The sequence below is a fragment of the Vanessa tameamea genome, chromosome 6, assembly GCF_037043105.1.
Source record: "Vanessa tameamea isolate UH-Manoa-2023 chromosome 6, ilVanTame1 primary haplotype, whole genome shotgun sequence".
Lineage (NCBI taxonomy): Eukaryota > Metazoa > Arthropoda > Insecta > Lepidoptera > Nymphalidae > Vanessa > Vanessa tameamea.
Genome location: NC_087314.1, coordinates 9,293,526 through 9,310,905, shown reverse-complemented (window position 1 = coordinate 9,310,905; position 17,380 = coordinate 9,293,526). Strand labels below are relative to the sequence as shown.

At 30.9% G+C, this 17,380-nt stretch overlaps 2 protein-coding genes and 1 long non-coding RNA gene across 3 annotated transcripts in view; all 3 read right to left on the bottom strand.

Annotated features, from left to right (window-relative positions):
• Positions 1 to 17,380, bottom strand: part of LOC135193335 (uncharacterized) — a 375,120-nt gene that overhangs the window by 235,382 nt on the left and 122,358 nt on the right. The gene's annotated exons all lie outside the window — the stretch shown is intronic.
• On the bottom strand, positions 2,936 to 3,768 carry LOC113393321 (cuticle protein 19-like). The gene is made up of 2 exons (XM_026630140.2): positions 3,740 to 3,768; positions 2,936 to 3,636 (listed from the first exon to the last, which is right to left on the bottom strand). The coding sequence occupies exons 1-2, from the start codon at positions 3,749 to 3,751 to the stop codon at positions 2,992 to 2,994; spliced, it is 657 nt and encodes a 218-aa protein (XP_026485925.2). The 5' UTR covers positions 3,752 to 3,768; the 3' UTR covers positions 2,936 to 2,991.
• LOC135193324 (cuticle protein 19-like) lies at positions 8,396 to 9,308 on the bottom strand. Its single transcript, XM_064215182.1, has 2 exons — positions 9,283 to 9,308; positions 8,396 to 9,115 (listed from the first exon to the last, which is right to left on the bottom strand). Exons 1-2 carry the CDS (start codon positions 9,292 to 9,294, stop codon positions 8,486 to 8,488), a joined length of 642 nt encoding a protein of 213 aa, XP_064071252.1. The 5' UTR covers positions 9,295 to 9,308; the 3' UTR covers positions 8,396 to 8,485.

Below are 17,380 nucleotides of genomic sequence, written 5' to 3'. Positions count from 1 at the left end.
ATTACGGTTTTTAAAATGTACTTATATAGTAACCATTTTTTGGATGCAGTAAGGTCAACCGGCTTAAACTGGTTTCAAAGTGATAATGTATACTTTTACTTTCTTATTGTCCTTTATATTATGATTTTAATAAAATACTTTATTAACATAATTGTAATAAAGAATTGTTAAAAAAGACAAAGAAAATACACAGGTTCCGAACTTATTTAATACAAATTTAATTAATAAATACAAAGAAAACTATTACTGCTGACTTTCTAGCCGGTCCTTCTCAGTAAAATCTACATTTCACTGTATAGTAGGAGCATGTTTTTCTTTTAATTTTAAATCACTAGTAGTATAAATTAAGAGATCAAAATAATTTATTAATAATAATATTTTTTTTTTTTCATTTTGATTATTTTATTATTTTCGACATTGATTTATTGATATTATTTTTAATTAGTTATGGGATTTTATAAATTGAATTATATTGTGAAATTTAAATGCAAACCGAGGAATTATTACAATAATGTTTTGGTAGACAACTTAACTAACGCATTGCATATCTGTAATGTTAGATATAAGTTTTATTTTGTAAATAAAAAATGAATAAAAATATATATTATTTTTCACTTATATTTATATATATAAATAAAAAGTATATCTAAAAGAAATAATGCATGGTAAAATGATCCTAAAGTTACACATTAATAAAACATTCAAATTATAAAAGACTTATTATTTTCCAGGCGACCAATTGCAACTAAAATAAACATATTAGTAAAATAACTAGACGGAAATTAATTATAATCATAACAATTGTATTAGGTAAGGTAAACATCGAAGAATGGCAGCTATTTTAATGATAGCGAATATACACGTAAATTGAAATCACAGCTGAGGTACTATAAATAGTAGTTTGGTGACAAATATTATTGGAGGGATGGCGTAGAGATAAATTTAAAACGCAATTAGCAATTATCATATTGGTTAGGTCAGTTAAGTAAAATGTCACAAAATTCATGTCTTTCAGAACATTAATATTTACTTTCCATTGAATTAATTTGGTATAGAACTTCAATTTCATAATATATGTTTAAAAGTTTATTAACCCCTTTCTATCTGACACAAACTTCCGCTCAAGAAAAAATTTTGTTACCAAAACTAAACTCAAATTTTGTAGCAACTTTTAACTCATTTCAATAATTCTTCATAGCTATTAAGAAGTATTCTTAAATATAATTTTTACTATACCCCTAAACCAGGTTGCATCGTCGCCTTAAAGACATTCCATTACAAAACTTAAACGAAAATTCCAAACTTATTTTAGAGATAAAAATCTCAGTTCATGTATATAGTTCATTGTATAGAGGTAATGTGTAAAACTCAATCACTGAGTCGTCGATAATTGGATTAAAAAAGGGACCTCTATGCTTAATTCAGCGTAAAACACACATATTAATATTACACGGGCAATATTTTAAAAAATAAAATAAAAATGTTTACATTATATTAAGAAATATTGATATATTCAATTTAAACTTAGATTATTTTCATTATAAGGCATTTTAAAGTACAATCATTTCCGTTGATCTTTGACCTCGTGAAGTAAAAGCAGCGCTTTGGTATTTTTATTTCGTATTACAATTACTACCAAAATTTGTTGCAGTATGAACATGTTAATATAAATACATGTTTTTTATAGTATGAGTAAATGGGATACATGGTAGAAAGATACCACACAGTGATACAGAGCAGTAATTTTTATTTTTGTTGTCATTTTTGTCAGCCGAAAAACATATGTATATAAATATTTATAGATATAGACTTAATGTCAATAATTCTTAAGAAAATAAAACAATATAATTATAAAAAATAAAACAGTACTCTATAAATATTGCAGAGTTATCTATCGTCAAACGAAACCTGCAAAAGGTTGCAAATTTGGTCGTCTACCTTCCTAAAATAAATTAAAATTGAATGTATCATGATTTTAATTTTATACCATATACCACGCCGCTTTGCATTCGAGGTATGAAATAATATTATTATTTTATAATATTTACTTATGTATATTTGCTTCTGAAAGATACAATATACTAAAAATATCAAGTAAAAAACACAAACCTAACTTACGGTTTTAAATTAGTAAAATTGAATCATCAACCATTATACTAAAATATAAATAATCTTTTTTTAATTAGTAAATACCTACACATAAACAACACAACAAGCAAAGTAGCTATAGTTTAAATTAATATTTTAATCCTATAGTTTTCAACATTTTATGACTGACTTTTCGTGTGTCATACGATTGAATCAGATAATTTATGTATTTTTGACAATTATTAAATCAATAATTTTTGTTTGTCCAATGGTCCAGATGCACTCAGTCAACATTTCGTACTTCAGTCCGCACAGTCTGATGAAATATATTCATATTTATATCAACAGAGATAAATTGTATATAATCATTTAGAAACAATTTCACACTTTATTAAATTAAATAATAAATAATTCAATCAGCCGAAATGATCATATGGTTTGAAAATGAATGAATTTTAACCGATCACTTAAACCCATAAATGCACCATTGAAATTTGATGTGCTTAATTTGTGTTTTAGAGCGGTGGTACATTTCCATGTTGTTATTGTAATTTACTCTTAATTGAAAAAAGACTATAATTAAACACATTAAATTTTTGAATTTTTTTATCTAATTTTTCTATTTAATAAGTTATGTACTTAACATAAGCAATTTATATTCAATTGTTTTTATGATTGATTACTCGAAATAAACTAAATTGGACTTTGATCACAAATAAGTTAAAAATATACAGTCTTCATTTTTTTTAATATTCAGTTCATTCATTCATTCATTAATGAAATAAAAGAGATAAATTCGAATTTAAAACAATTTTAATTTTTTCATAATTTGTTTAAATTATTATTTACAATTATTTTCCAACAACATAACATAAATAAATAATTAAATATAGTATAAAATTATTAGTGATGGGCTAAGATATGTCCCTGAGCGGGCGCAGCGTGGTGGGAAGGTGCGGAGTTGCTGACCACGGCGTTGAAACCGTTGTGTTCATCAGCGGTGTATTGAACCGTGCGCACAGAGCCATCAGCTTCGAGCAGAGAGTACTCGCCGTGCACGGCGTCACCGTCGCGGCTCTCGTGTTGAGACTTGTTGTCACCAGTGTGTCCGTCAGCTACGGAGTATGAGAAGTCGTATTTGGGGTGAGCGTATTCCTCTTCATGGGCCGATACGATTCTGTGTGCGGGTGCAGCATAGTGATCTACAGGTGCAGCAGCGTAATGGGCAACAGGTGCAGCAGCGTAATGGGCAACAGGTGCAGCAGCGTAGTGAGATATAGGTGCAGTAGCGTAGTGGGCAACAGTAGCTTGTGTCCGATCATGGCGCTGGATGCTTTGTGAAGATACAGCTGCTGCTGATGAGTAGTGTACTGGAGAAGCCTGGTAGCCTATGGGAGATGCATGGTAGGCAATAGGAGATGAACCTATACCGTGCTGCTGATCATGGCGCACAATGCTCTGTGAGGATACTGCAGCTGCTGAAGAGTAGTGGGGTTGGGGCAAGAGGCCAGCAGTAACCGCTGATAGCACAGCGCTCAAGGCGAAAATCTGCAAATGAGAAATCGTTTAGTTAAATGATTCACATTATCTAAAACATAAATTTAAAAAAATCAGATGATAATAATAATTTAATATCACTATAATTACATACTTTGTAGAACATATTGCTTTATTTCCAAAATACAACTGATACAATGTGGTTAATTGTTGGCCCTTATATAGTTATATTATTATGACCGCAGTAAGGTCGTCTGGCCAAAATTGGACTAACAGTGTTGTAACATTAATATGAGATTGTGCTTTCTTTTAAGGCTTTAGTCTTAAAAAGTACTATCGTCCTTATTTATTCAATAGATAAGCTCTAAAATCAAATATCAAATTGATCTAAATAATCAAATATCAGAAGAATACTGTTAATTGTTATAGTGGTTGTTAGTTTTTACTGATATTTAATATTGTATATAACTATTTTGAGGATTATAGATTTCATTGCAATGTTAATAAAAAATGTCGACTTTATGGTTGGACCAGATAAATTCAACCCAGTCAAAATCAAATCTGGCGCTTATCACTTAGTATTTTCACTCGGTAACTATTGTTGTATTCTGGTTTAAGGAGTGCCATATTATGGATACAAGAGATATAATTTTTGGACTTCGAAGTGAGTGAACCATCCGCGAGTGGTTAATATTTGCTGCAAGCTAAATGTCTTTGCGCGGTGGTGGCCACTTATCATTGAGTGGCCCGTTTGACAGTCCGTCAATCGATTGTAAATAATACAAATAAATAAATAAAAAGTGAGAAATGATTACTACACCATCTGGCAATTTAATACAATATCCAGTACGATTACAAGAAAAAATATTGAATAGGAATATTGAACAATAATAATTATTCATATTTTTTTTATTAATCATAAATTATTCAACAAATAAAATAATGACATTCGAATTAAATCATTTATAACTAAATAAATAAAATGTTCAATATCTAGCTTATCGGATATCCATGACTTCTATATGGCAATGATAAAATAGTACAGGAGAGTCAATTCAGTACCTTTTTCTCTGTTTCTTTAGCCGGTCCTTCTCTGGTCTGAGCTGTTTATTTCCAAAATAGTGGTTTCTATCACTGGTTTTGACAGTGAAAGTTAATCTTTCCTGTGGTATTGTCTCTATAATAAGTTTCATCAGCTATTTTTAAATTGGCCGGTTTAAAAATTTTAAAATCAAATAAAAAAAAAACATTGATATATAAGGCATATTACTCTATACGAGATTATAATAAATATAAAATAAAAAAGCGTAGACTTGGTGTTTATTGACTTCTAGGCAGGACACATAAAAATGACCTTGCTAGGAGTAAAGCAATTCACCCACTGATTGGAATTGAATTGTACAAACTTATTTTTGTAACCATTACAGTGCAATCAATGCAATCTCTCTATTATGAAGATTTTATTATTATTGTTATTATATTATCCTTGAGAATTGAGATGTTATGTCCTTTGTGCCTGCAGATACACTGGCTAATTCACCCTTCAAACTGTAACATAACAATATTAGGTATTGCTGCTTGGTGGTAGAATCTATGATAACCGAATGCTACCTACTCAGGTGGGCTTCCAGAAAGCCCTACCAACAAGTAAACGGCCGAGAAGCGAGTGTAGCGCTTCTATAATGAAAAATATTTTTGTCTTTGTCTTTGAAAAAAAAAAGCTTAAGTGTTGTCAGTTAAATAAGAGAAATAATTTTTTTTTCGAAACATGCAAATTCGTATACGAATTAAAAATTATTATGGTCGAAATGTCACCTTGGAGCAAACACTACTTTATACATAAATAGGCTAAGAAAAAATGGTTCAGCACGTTTTTTTTGTTCTGTTGATATTTACGAACTTTAGTTATTTAGTAAAAAAAGAGTAGAAATTCTGAGATTGGTACAACATACAGTTTAATTACTTTCACCGATCTCAAGCAGTTATTATGAATAATATCCTAGATACAGTCCCTAATTTGTCACATTTTTATACATTCATTATTATGTATAATATCTAGATATTATGCATTATTACTAATTATAAATAATGTCAAGAAATGATCGGAGTGAACTTAAAAACTTAGTGTATTTTTTTCGTTCAAAAAAAATATCTCTGCGATGTGATCGAATCATAAGACTTTCATTAGAATCCGTCTAGACTTTAGAAAGTGACTAGACATTAATATTAAAACAATAAGATTTAAATTTAATCATTGGCTTAGTCTCTACCTATAGTCTTTACGTCGGAAAGGCCGTAGCCTCCTTCTGTGAGACTGTCATAGTCCAGAAAGAGACAGCGTAGCGGGAACGGGAAAGAGCCGATCTCACAGGGTGAATACGCCGAAGGTGTCGTCTCAGCACTCCCAAAACTCCGAAGCCCGGGACTTAAAAAAAAATGCGTAACCCTGGAGCCGAGTATGCGTGAGGTGGTTGCCTAACATATCTCAATTCATACGGCCCTGAGAAAGACTACAGCTGGGATTGCCTCGTACTATCGCAAGCACTACGAGGAGTGCGGGGGTTGAGATCACCTTCGCTCATTGAGGAGAGCTTCGTTGAGCCACAAGCGGGCACTGCATCAGAGGAGCCACAGATGCGTTATATCGACACGATCCCGAAGCCTCTCCGATCCATGTCGAAGAAGGCCACGCAGTGGTTATAGTGGGTAGGAATCCCGCCCGAATTTCAACCGCATAAAAAAAAAACAAGTCACTACTTATAAGGTTACTGTCTGGTTTAAAACCGGGGTCGAGTCATTAAAAGTGAAGTTAAATCGGTACATTCCCACGGTTCTCTCAACATAATATTCTTTATCCGTGCACACGACATGAGTTATTTGCAAATATTTAATTCATCAAATGTATAAGTTATAGTCTTTCAATTAGTTGATATAAAGTTCAAACTGATATTAACTATAGATTGTATTATAATAAATAATATATATATATTCATACTGAGTAACATCATTATGTTTATGTAAAAACATGATTATAAAACAAGCAGGCTTTTATTTATTTATTCTGAAAACAAAACTACAATGAACCAACTAACCAGTTAAAGGAAAGCATGGGCAAAACATAAACGTCTAAATTAAATAATATTGATCACTACTTTATATAAAAATGATATGTAATAAAAATCAATCAAACCTACTAAAATAAGATTATTGTATATCCATAAAACTTTAAATATATTAAGAGAGTTGTGAAAGGTGTTATTTTTATAAATAGTTTATTGTTCTGAACACAACATATTTTGATAAACTCAGGAATTTTTCACTGGTAATCACTGGGTGTGGTATTAAAGTTACAACTAGTCCTTCTATTTACGGATTTTTCTGATCAGACATTAGTAACAATCAAGAGATGATAGTATTAGACACTCGCATTTCGAAAACCTTTCCCTACAACTGGGCAACAATTCTACTAATCAATTGTCCCTTTATCGTAATCGAGTCGAAACGTAATCGTTTCCGTTCAGCCGTTTTCCTATTTTACCAAAACAACGATCCAGTTGCGGTTCGGTCGAAGTTGCATCGGAATATAATTGGGATCATATCATAACTGATATAAATAAGTACTTCGTGGTAGGGCTTTGTGCAAGCCCGTCTGGGTAGGTACCACCCACTCATCAGATATTTTGCCGCCAAGAAGTAATACTTGGCATTATTGTGTTCCGGTTTGAAGGCTGAGTGAGCCAGTATAACTACAGGAACAAGGGACATAACATATTAACATCTTAGTTCCAAAGGTCGGCGGCGCATTGGCAAACTAAGGAATGGTTAATATTTCTAATCACATCAGGTGGGCCACATGATGTTAAGTGTAATTTGCCTAACTATAACATAAAAAAAGTAGTGTTGGCCCTCAGTTAGGTTTAAGCTGAGTTTTTTTAAGTGGTAGAGGAAGTTGGATCGAAATAGAATCGGGAACGTATGATAGCCGTTAGTAAAATTGGCCCCTAATCTTTATCCGTTCTTGCCGGACTGCCGTCAAATCATCAATGCAGGGCATAGATAGTGCACCCTATTCTATTTAAGCCTATTGTATACCATAATATCTCCTACGTAGTTAGTCCTTCAGATTGACTATTGTGGCCGCAATTCAGACGCCTTGGTTACTATTGTCCTTATATTAAAATGTTGTTATTTATAAGCTATTAAAAGTTACGCTCACTATGATTGTAAATTCATTAACTTATCTTTCATTGGAACTAAGACTATATTTAATTTGATTCGATAGTATTAATATAATAGATAGATGACAACGATTCAGTGGAATCTACCGCTGCAGCCTTGTATCAAATCTTACCATCGATATAACATCGTAGAAACAGTAAGGTTAATGTCGCACCGATCAATCTCTACCGTGTCTTCTCCATGGCACGTGACATCGGCGAAATAATCTGTGCCTTTTTGCCAAATGAAAGCCAAAAAAAATAAGGTTAATGTCATACCAACCAACGTTTAACTTAATTATCACAATCCATGATAAAATTGAATGTTGATTGTTAATCAATTAGTATTTTTGGACTTAATTCGCAAAAAAACAAAAGGGCATCTTTATACAGGCCTGAATTGGATAAAAACATATTTAAAAAAGACAAAATAGTCACTTGAAAATTCTACATTTAGTATTTAAAACGACATATTAATTATAATTAAATAACTAATTTATTAATTCAGTCGATTAAATCAATGATGTGCAAGGATATGCGCTGGCGCAAGAATGTTTGGCAGGAGCAAAAAGTAAATTGGAATTTAAAATAACTTTATTTTTTTCATAATTTTTTGAATTATTATTTACAATTATTTTCAAACGACATAATATAAATAAATAATTAAATACAATATAAAATTATTAGTGATGGGCTAGAATATGTCCCTGAGCGGGCGCAGCGTGGTGGGAAGGTGCGGAGTTGCTGACCACGGCGTTGAAACCGTTGTGTGCGTCAGCGGTGTACTGAACTGTACGCACAGAGCCGTCAGCTTCGACCAGAGAGTACTCGCCGTGCACGGCGTCACCGTCGCGGCTCTCGTGTTGAGACTTGTTGTCACCAGTGTGTCCGTCAGCTACGGAGTATGAGAAGTCGTATTTAGGGTGAGCGTATTCCTCCTCATGGGCAGCAGCGTAGTGAGCTACAGGTGCAGCAGCGTAGTGGGCTACTGGGGCGGTGGCGTAGTGGGCAACAGGTGCAGCAGCGTAGTGGGCAACGGGGGCAACAGCAACAGCTCCATGGGGCTGGTCGTGGCGCTGGATGCTTTGGGAAGACACAGCTGCGGCGGAGGAGTAATGAACGGGGGAAGTTTGGTAGGCCACGGGTGCAGCGTGGTACGCTACGGGAGCAGCAGCCACGATCTTAGCAGCCACAGCGTGGGGCTGGTCGTGACGCACAATGCTTTGTGATGAGACAGCAGCAGCTGAAGAGTAGTGAGGCTCAGCCAAGAGTCCAGCTGAAGCTACCGCCAACACAGCGCTCAAAGACAGTACCTATAAAAACATAAAATTCAATATTTATACTTGAATGCTTAAATAAAAAAAAAAACTTATCTCATGTTGAAATCCATTTAAGTATTATATATTTAATTTGTTTTTAATTCATGACACGATTATTATCACGGATTTAAGTTATATTTTGATCTTTCACTGACACTTACTTTGGTGAACATGATTGCTTTGTATGATGTGTACAACTGATACATTTCACATATTTGTGGCCGCTTATATAGTGATCTGATTCTGCGTATGACAAGGTCAACGGGCTTAAACTGGACACTTAAGGTTTCATTCAACTATTTCGTGTCTCTTGTTCCTTATACTTTCTTATTCAAATCCTATGATTTTATCATCGAATAAAGACTAAATATTTTTAAAGTGCAGCTATCATATTGTTACACAATACGATGACAGAGTAATATTATTAATAATAATACAGATAGAATATAGTAGTGTATAAAAAAACAAAAAATCAACGTATCTTAATAATACACATGTTCGATTTTCAAATAATCAGAGCAAGAAGAATGTCATGACAATCTTTACAACTTTAATTACGTCATACGTTCAAAACGTAAAAGGCTCGTAAATTTTATGAATGATAAAGATGAATATTCATAATTGTAATATGTTTAAATCGATATTCTTAACATTCTATTTTACTTATATAGCAATAATTATATAATAGATCTTTGTGTGCATCTGAAATACATTAGAATATTTATCTTCGGTGAGCTTTATTCATTTGTCGATACTAAAACGACAATTGTCAGGACTCGACCATATTTTGTTCTCAATGGTGTAGAAACGATAACAAGCTATTTATTAATTTGTTTATTTATTAGGGAACATTACAACTTAATAACCATTATTACAAAAATTAAATTTAAAATGTTAAATTAAAAAATATATATCGTAATTATTGTAAATTGAAGTTTTTTTTACGTGTATAAGGTACTTTGATAATAAACAAATAAGTTTATTTATACGAATAATCCTTTTATATAATATAAACAAATGAACACATTTAACTTAAACTTAATTAAAGAATCAAGACTTTTTTATTTTGGAACATTTACGCAAAATCGCATATAGATTCTTATATTTTATAAAAGTAAATATTAATAATATAATCTATATTTATTTTAATATATTCAGAATAATAAATCAAATGTGATTTTCAATTTTAAGCCCAATTAATTTATTGTAATCATTTTATTAATACTGTAAAATAGTAAGTTAAATTATATTCAAAAAAAAATTGTTAAATTACAAGGTAAAGTTTTAATATTCAAGGCTGGATTTAAATACATATTTTAAGTTTACTGAGAAACAATTAAAAATAAATCATAATAACAATTATGATAAGAAAGTTTTATTTTTTTTAATATTGCATTATAGTACAGCGAATTATAACCAAGTTTTAAGGTCACGGATAACTACCACATATTTAGCCGGTTCGAATCTTTCATGTTGCATTACACATTGAAATTTATTCGTACTACGAATATCAAATGTGGTACAAATTACAAAAAAAAGCGTAAAATAGCAACATATTCAATAAATGTAAAAAACTTAATATTTTTAACAAGGAAATAAGATAATCTTCTAAATAGGAATAAAATATTAACAAATGACTAAGAATGTATGTTATTTGTAAATGTAAATGTTTATCAAAGGAATTCAAGCCCAGTACGCTTTTTAGATATTTTTTTTTGTGTTCTTACAATATTTTGACGATACACCTTTTTTATTTTAGTTAGTGTAGCCAGTTATTTTTTTACGTTTTAGGTAGGCAGATGATATTATTGGTACAATTATTATCGCTTAATAAAATATATTTTTTTATAATAGTAAGAATATTTCTTCAAATTATAGATAAGAAAGACACTGGTAAACAATCTAAATAAGTAAATCTTATAAAAATCTCTAGCAAATATTCTTATGTTAAATATATTGATTTATATTATTCCTTGCTTGAAATAATATATATTAATAGTTTATAAGTAAAATATTTTTTATCCCGTTTTATAACGCCATTTCTTACAACATGGACGGCAGAACTGCCGGAGGCATTGGCCTCCAAAAGATTGTTCGCGTATCAACAACTTGTCTCGACTTAAAAAGCGACTCATTTAAAAAAGATTAGTTTTCGTAACAATAACTATATATATCCGACAATATTATATAACACATTGGATTAAGTATGTGTGTGCATAATTCAGACGAAATTATTTATGTAATGTATAGAAAAAAATTGTTACTTTTTCCTTTTAAGAATTTTAATACCTATATATGATTTATGTTGCATTGTTTTTGTTCATAAAAAATACTTTAATATTTTTTTTTTTATTTAAAAAGTCACTTTCTAATGTATAGAAATTATATAAAATGAGCAAATATTTAGTAGTACAATCAGTTAGCTGCTAAGTGATCTCTTCTGTACGTACGTGCAGTGTTTATACATATTTACGTATAGCATTTTGAAATAATGGTCTAAATTCCTTAAAGGCCGGCAACACACCTGCAAGCCCACCGGTGTTGCAGATGTCCATGAGCGGTGGTAATCACTTCCCATCAGGTGAGCCTCCTGCTCGTTTGCCCCCAATAACATAAAAAAAAAATGTAAGCTGTATGTGTTTTCAACAATATCCCTTTAAAGTAATTTGTATTTTTTTTTTCTATTTTTATAAACAGTAACTGTAACTTATTAACAATCATAATACAAAAGTTTCATATCAATGAAATTAAAAGTATTGCGTGAATCCATATAAAAAAACAAACTAACTTATCGCTTCATATCATTATTAAGATATCTTAAATTAAAATATTTAAGTGTAAAAGTTAATTTTCGCAACATTTATTAAGCGATTGAATGCTGATAAAAGTTTGATTTATTTATCGACATAAAATTAGGTAGTTGCGTACCTATGTTGACACCTATATTGCTTAAAATGCGCCAATTTATTATTTTAAATACCTAATGTTTTTAATACCTAGATATTTAAAAAAATTACGCAATGAAAATGTTTAATTCAACATATATTATGTACACACATTTCTTTCGACTAATTAAGTCAATAATGTCAAATTGACGGCGGCGATGCTTTGGTACTGCTGATGAGTAAGCTCCAAATATTATTCCTAAAATCAGAGAAGTAATGGCAGTGTCATATTAATTATATTTTCGCTAGGTTTGCTACAAATGATTAATAATAATTGAGGATCATATTAACACACGGTCTTGAATAATGAAGTCTCCGGAGATATGTTGGATATCTAAGTGGATTCTATAATGTACAAAGGGATATTCGACGTAAAGCCACTATTTTGTTTCTACCATAGCACCCTTAGTCCACGGGTTCAATATAAAAGCCAAACAATGAATTAATTTGAGATAGCATTTTAACTTCGTCAATTTACACTGCTATGTTTGATGCCATAAGTTTTCAACTGGCACATCTTACCTGCAGTGACATCCGGAGCTGAAAGGTGAGCCTAAACTGCGGACATACGCTATGAAATCGACATCTTTTTAGAAAATAACCTAGATAAATGAACCGGGAGAGACGTCTTCGTCTAGCAATGGACTGTGATTGGCTAAATTTTAATAATAAATATTATGTTTAAAGAAGCCAAATTAATAGTAATTATTATATATATCATAAGAATTTAAAAAATATATTAAATAATTTTTTTTTATAAATGTAGGGTGCATCTCAACAAGCATTTTGAATATGAATAGAGTTAAAAATGAATTTATTCTATATCTATTTATTTATTATTATATATATATATGAAACGAAAACAAACGCAGAAAAAAATGTTTTTCAAAAATATAAGCAATTACTTACTCCATTTATCATCTATATAATCTTTTATTGGGCAATACAACTGAATACAAAGTACATTGATGTAATTTAACATGAGAAATAAATCTATCAAAGCTACAAATTATTTCAAATGTTTAATGTCATCATGACGATCCGATATGAAACACTGTAATGAAAGTTAACATACATCACATTACATTCCAACCGACAACGGTCTCCCTTTTTAATCTTGCTTATAATTTATTATACAAAAGCCTTAACTGTCATTATTTTTTGTATATACATATATTATGTGTATACATTTAATATATTCAGATAAGAATAAACTATGTACGCGCAGAACGACCTCGTTTACTTCGACATTGAATATACAGATAAAACTATGCCATCCCACACTCTGACCACCTTATTTCTAATGGCTTCAATAATCTTTACATAGTATAAAACAAAGTCGCTTTCTCTGTCCCTATGTCCCTTTGTACGCTTAAATCTTTAAAACTACGCAACGGATTTTGATGCGGTTTTTTTTAATAGATAGAGTGATTCGAGAGGAAGGTTTTTGTATATAATACATAGACAATATAGTTAAGTAACACTGATAATTTTAAAAGTTTCTAATGTGATCTCGTAAATTTATAATTTTTTTGCGCTTACATTGAAAACGCTGGCTGAACCCTACTAGATAGATCAAAATAATGTACTACAGAATTGTACACCTCAAAAATGTCTATAAAAAAAGTCCGCGATGGTATATGTCTATCTCTTAAAGATAACCCACAATAAACATTTTTTATCGTTTACTTTTTACGAGAAATAATGGCTTATTTTCGAAGCGATTTTAAGCAATATAGCATTAATCCTTATCCAATGAAATACCTTAAATACATTGTTGATTTAATATTAATCTATATGGCCCTTTACAGCATATGATTTAAATGAATATTTTCGAAGATATTACAGATACTTTGAATTTAGCAGCGATCGGACGCGGTTATTATCGGAGCTCTCTAGCGAGGGAAATAACAATCCATACTTCCATACTAATATTATAAATGCGAAAGTAACTCTGTCTGTGTGTCTGTCTGTCTGTCTCGCTTTCACGCCAAAACTAATGGACCGATTTAAATGAAATTTAGTACACAAATAGTCTAGAGCCTGAGAAAGGACATAGGCTACTTTTTATTTGAAAAAAAGTGCTGTAAAGGGTTGAAAAGGGGGATGAAAGGTTGTAAGTTGTTGAAAGTATTGTTATGTTTAGAATTTTTAGAACTAGAAGCATAAAACTTATATTTTAGGCTGTACACTTATAAAATAACATATCATGACACCCAATCGGGAGGGAATTTTGAATATTCGACCCCTAAATGGGTGAAATAGGGGTTGAACGTTCGTATGGAATTTTTTAAGTTAGAAACATGAAACTTTATTTTTGGGATACTGATTAAAAAGGAGTAGATACTTATTTAAGTCTTTCTGCATATTCTACCCCTACGGGGGTGATATAAGGGTTGAAAGTTTGTATAGAGGCCCGTCATTTTTAAGATAGAAACATGAAACTTTATTTTTGGGATACTGATCAAAAATGAGTAGATACGTATTTAAGCGTTTCTAGATATTCTACCTCTGAGGGGGTGAAATAAGGGATGAAAGTTTTTATGGAAGTCCGTCATTTTTTAAATTAAAAACAAAAAAATCTCTTTTTGGGATATTGATTAAAAATGAGTAGATACGTATTTAAGCGTTTCTGGATATTTTACGCCTAAGGGGAGAAATAGGGTTTACATTCCGTATACAGGTTAGTCTGGAAGTCTGTAATTTTTGAAGTTAGAAGCTAGAAATTTTATTTTTGGGATACTGATTAAAAATGAGTAGATACGTATATAAGCGTTTCTTGATATTTTAGACCTAAAGGGAAAAAGAGGTGTTAGCATTTCGTATTCAGGTTAGTCTGGAAGTCTGTCATTTTGGTAAAATACACACCAATGTGGTATACAAAGAGGTATTACATTAACGTAACATTTTAAGTTAATTTGTAAATATATTCATATTCTACGCGGGCAAAGCCGCGGGTAACAGCTAGTATATTATAAAACATTACAGGTAATTTAATTTCCGAACAACCATTTGATATCATCATGACATTCATACTTTATCTAAAACAATACATCTGTTGTTGTTTTGATTCAACAATAGCGAATCATTATATAGTATTGTATATGATGTCATTGGTTTTGAAATGAACACATTCACGTGTTGTCAAAACATCGAAGTAATTAACAGCTATTATTGCCGTCGTAAAGGAAATGTGTGAAAGGTCTGATTGATACAGGACGTACTCCGGAAGCAAAAAGAACAATTGGTCTACATAACTTAACATAATAATTGTTATATAAGATCGAATTTCTCTTTGTGATTAGTGTACGTATATATAAGTGATGTTTATTAGTATTCGACAACACTTTTGATCTGCCTATCGAGCTTTGACAATATGTATTTTCGTGTAAGTATAAATCTTATTTCTTTTTTATTTATATATGTTGCTAACATTTTTAAGACAATAAAACTAAGAACTATGATTAGTTTTTAATAATATATATATTGGAACTACTGAGGATTAACTTATATTGCAGATTTTAATAGGAATATCAGCGCTTACGTTTTGTTCTGGCGATTCTTCAAAACACGCGATATCTTCCGTCAACTTCCACCGAGATGATGTACCGCTTTCATACCAATATTCATATATGCACATATATTCAACAGAGAAACCGAACAGCAAGAAAAATCAAGCTTACAGAAAAATACAATACGCCCCTTTAAGTCCAAACCAAACCGACGACCAAAAATATGACCCATATACTAGAGTACTTTTTTCTAGATTAAACAAAAAACAAAACTTAACAAAAATTGGATATTTAGAACCACAAGTACATAATACAGGTATCGATTATAACAGAAAATTTGCTGATGGGTACAATATTGATACGCAAAAATTAGGCAGTATTAATCATAATAATATAAACTTGGAATACAAAAATACTGCAATGCGTAACCAGGATATGGCAAGTATTTTTTTTTTTCATGGATGTATCTACATGTGAATGTTAAACGTATAAATATTTTATCTACTCTATCTATGTGTATACAAATGTGGAAATATATTAATTTCCACATTCATATCCACCAGCTCTTATTGTAGCAGCGTGATGGAATAACCTCAAAAACCTACTCCATTCTTCATCATTGAATTTTATTGTCATTACTATATATTTTACTAGCCGAAACTGCAGCTTTACCAGCGCAATATTAATAAAACACAAATTTCCGATCCCCGTTTTATCCCGTTAGGAGAGGAGTTTCGTAAAATCCGTTTTTAGCGGATGTCTACACCCTATAAGGAACCTGCTAAATTTAAAGTCTGAAGATGTTATAGTTTCTGGTATTTTATTTCTTCTTCTTCCTATTATATATATACATTTACGCCCATTCATTCCTATCAACTAGTTTACAATAATTTTCTTGATCATCATCAGATAGGAGTTGGAATAACATATCTATTTAAATTACAGAATAAATTAATATTACCCGCAAATGCAGAGAGTATTCCAACTTTGAACCATGATTCATCGCAGTCTTTTAATCATTTACAAGCGCTGGATGCAAGGCAACATCATCAGAATCCTGCCAAGTAAGTTAACAGAGAAACATATTTATTCATTTATAAAGCAAATTTTATTTATTCGTATTATCTTTATTTTATTAAATATATGTGTAGACAGCAATGAAAAAATTACAATTATGCTTCTCAAAACTACTGTACTGTTGTAACTCAAGATAGTTGTCAAGAATTTGCATGAGGTTATATGAGATTTAGGCGTGAAGCTTGATTAACTATTTATATTTTTAGGTCCATTCGAGTTCTATCAGAATTGGAAAATGCTCAAATTCAACCAAGTTTTAATCCTTATGTAAGAATGCCGCGACTTCGTCTGAATGTTGCACGTGCTTACAAATATGCACGAACGCCAGTCGATACGACAGCAAATGGAGACAAAAACTTCTTTAGGATTCACAATAAACAAACTAACGTGAAACTAGTAAAAACGCCCTTCATACAAAAAACATTTTTATTTCCACGGAACAATTAATAATTATGATATAATTAGATTACGTAGAAATTATTATTTATTATGTTATAATAAGTATTAATAAAGACTATAAGAATATCCCTGTTTTCAGACTTTATTTAATCTCTTTTAATTTTTTTATATTTAATTTACATTTTTTATAAATTTATAAAATAAGACAAAGAAAAAAGAGTAATTACCTATTTCTCCTCTGTTTGTTAACCAATTTTCTTATTTCACAAATGATGGTGTTGGTGGAAAAAAGGTAGAATGTCATTTCCGAACCGATGGTATATTTT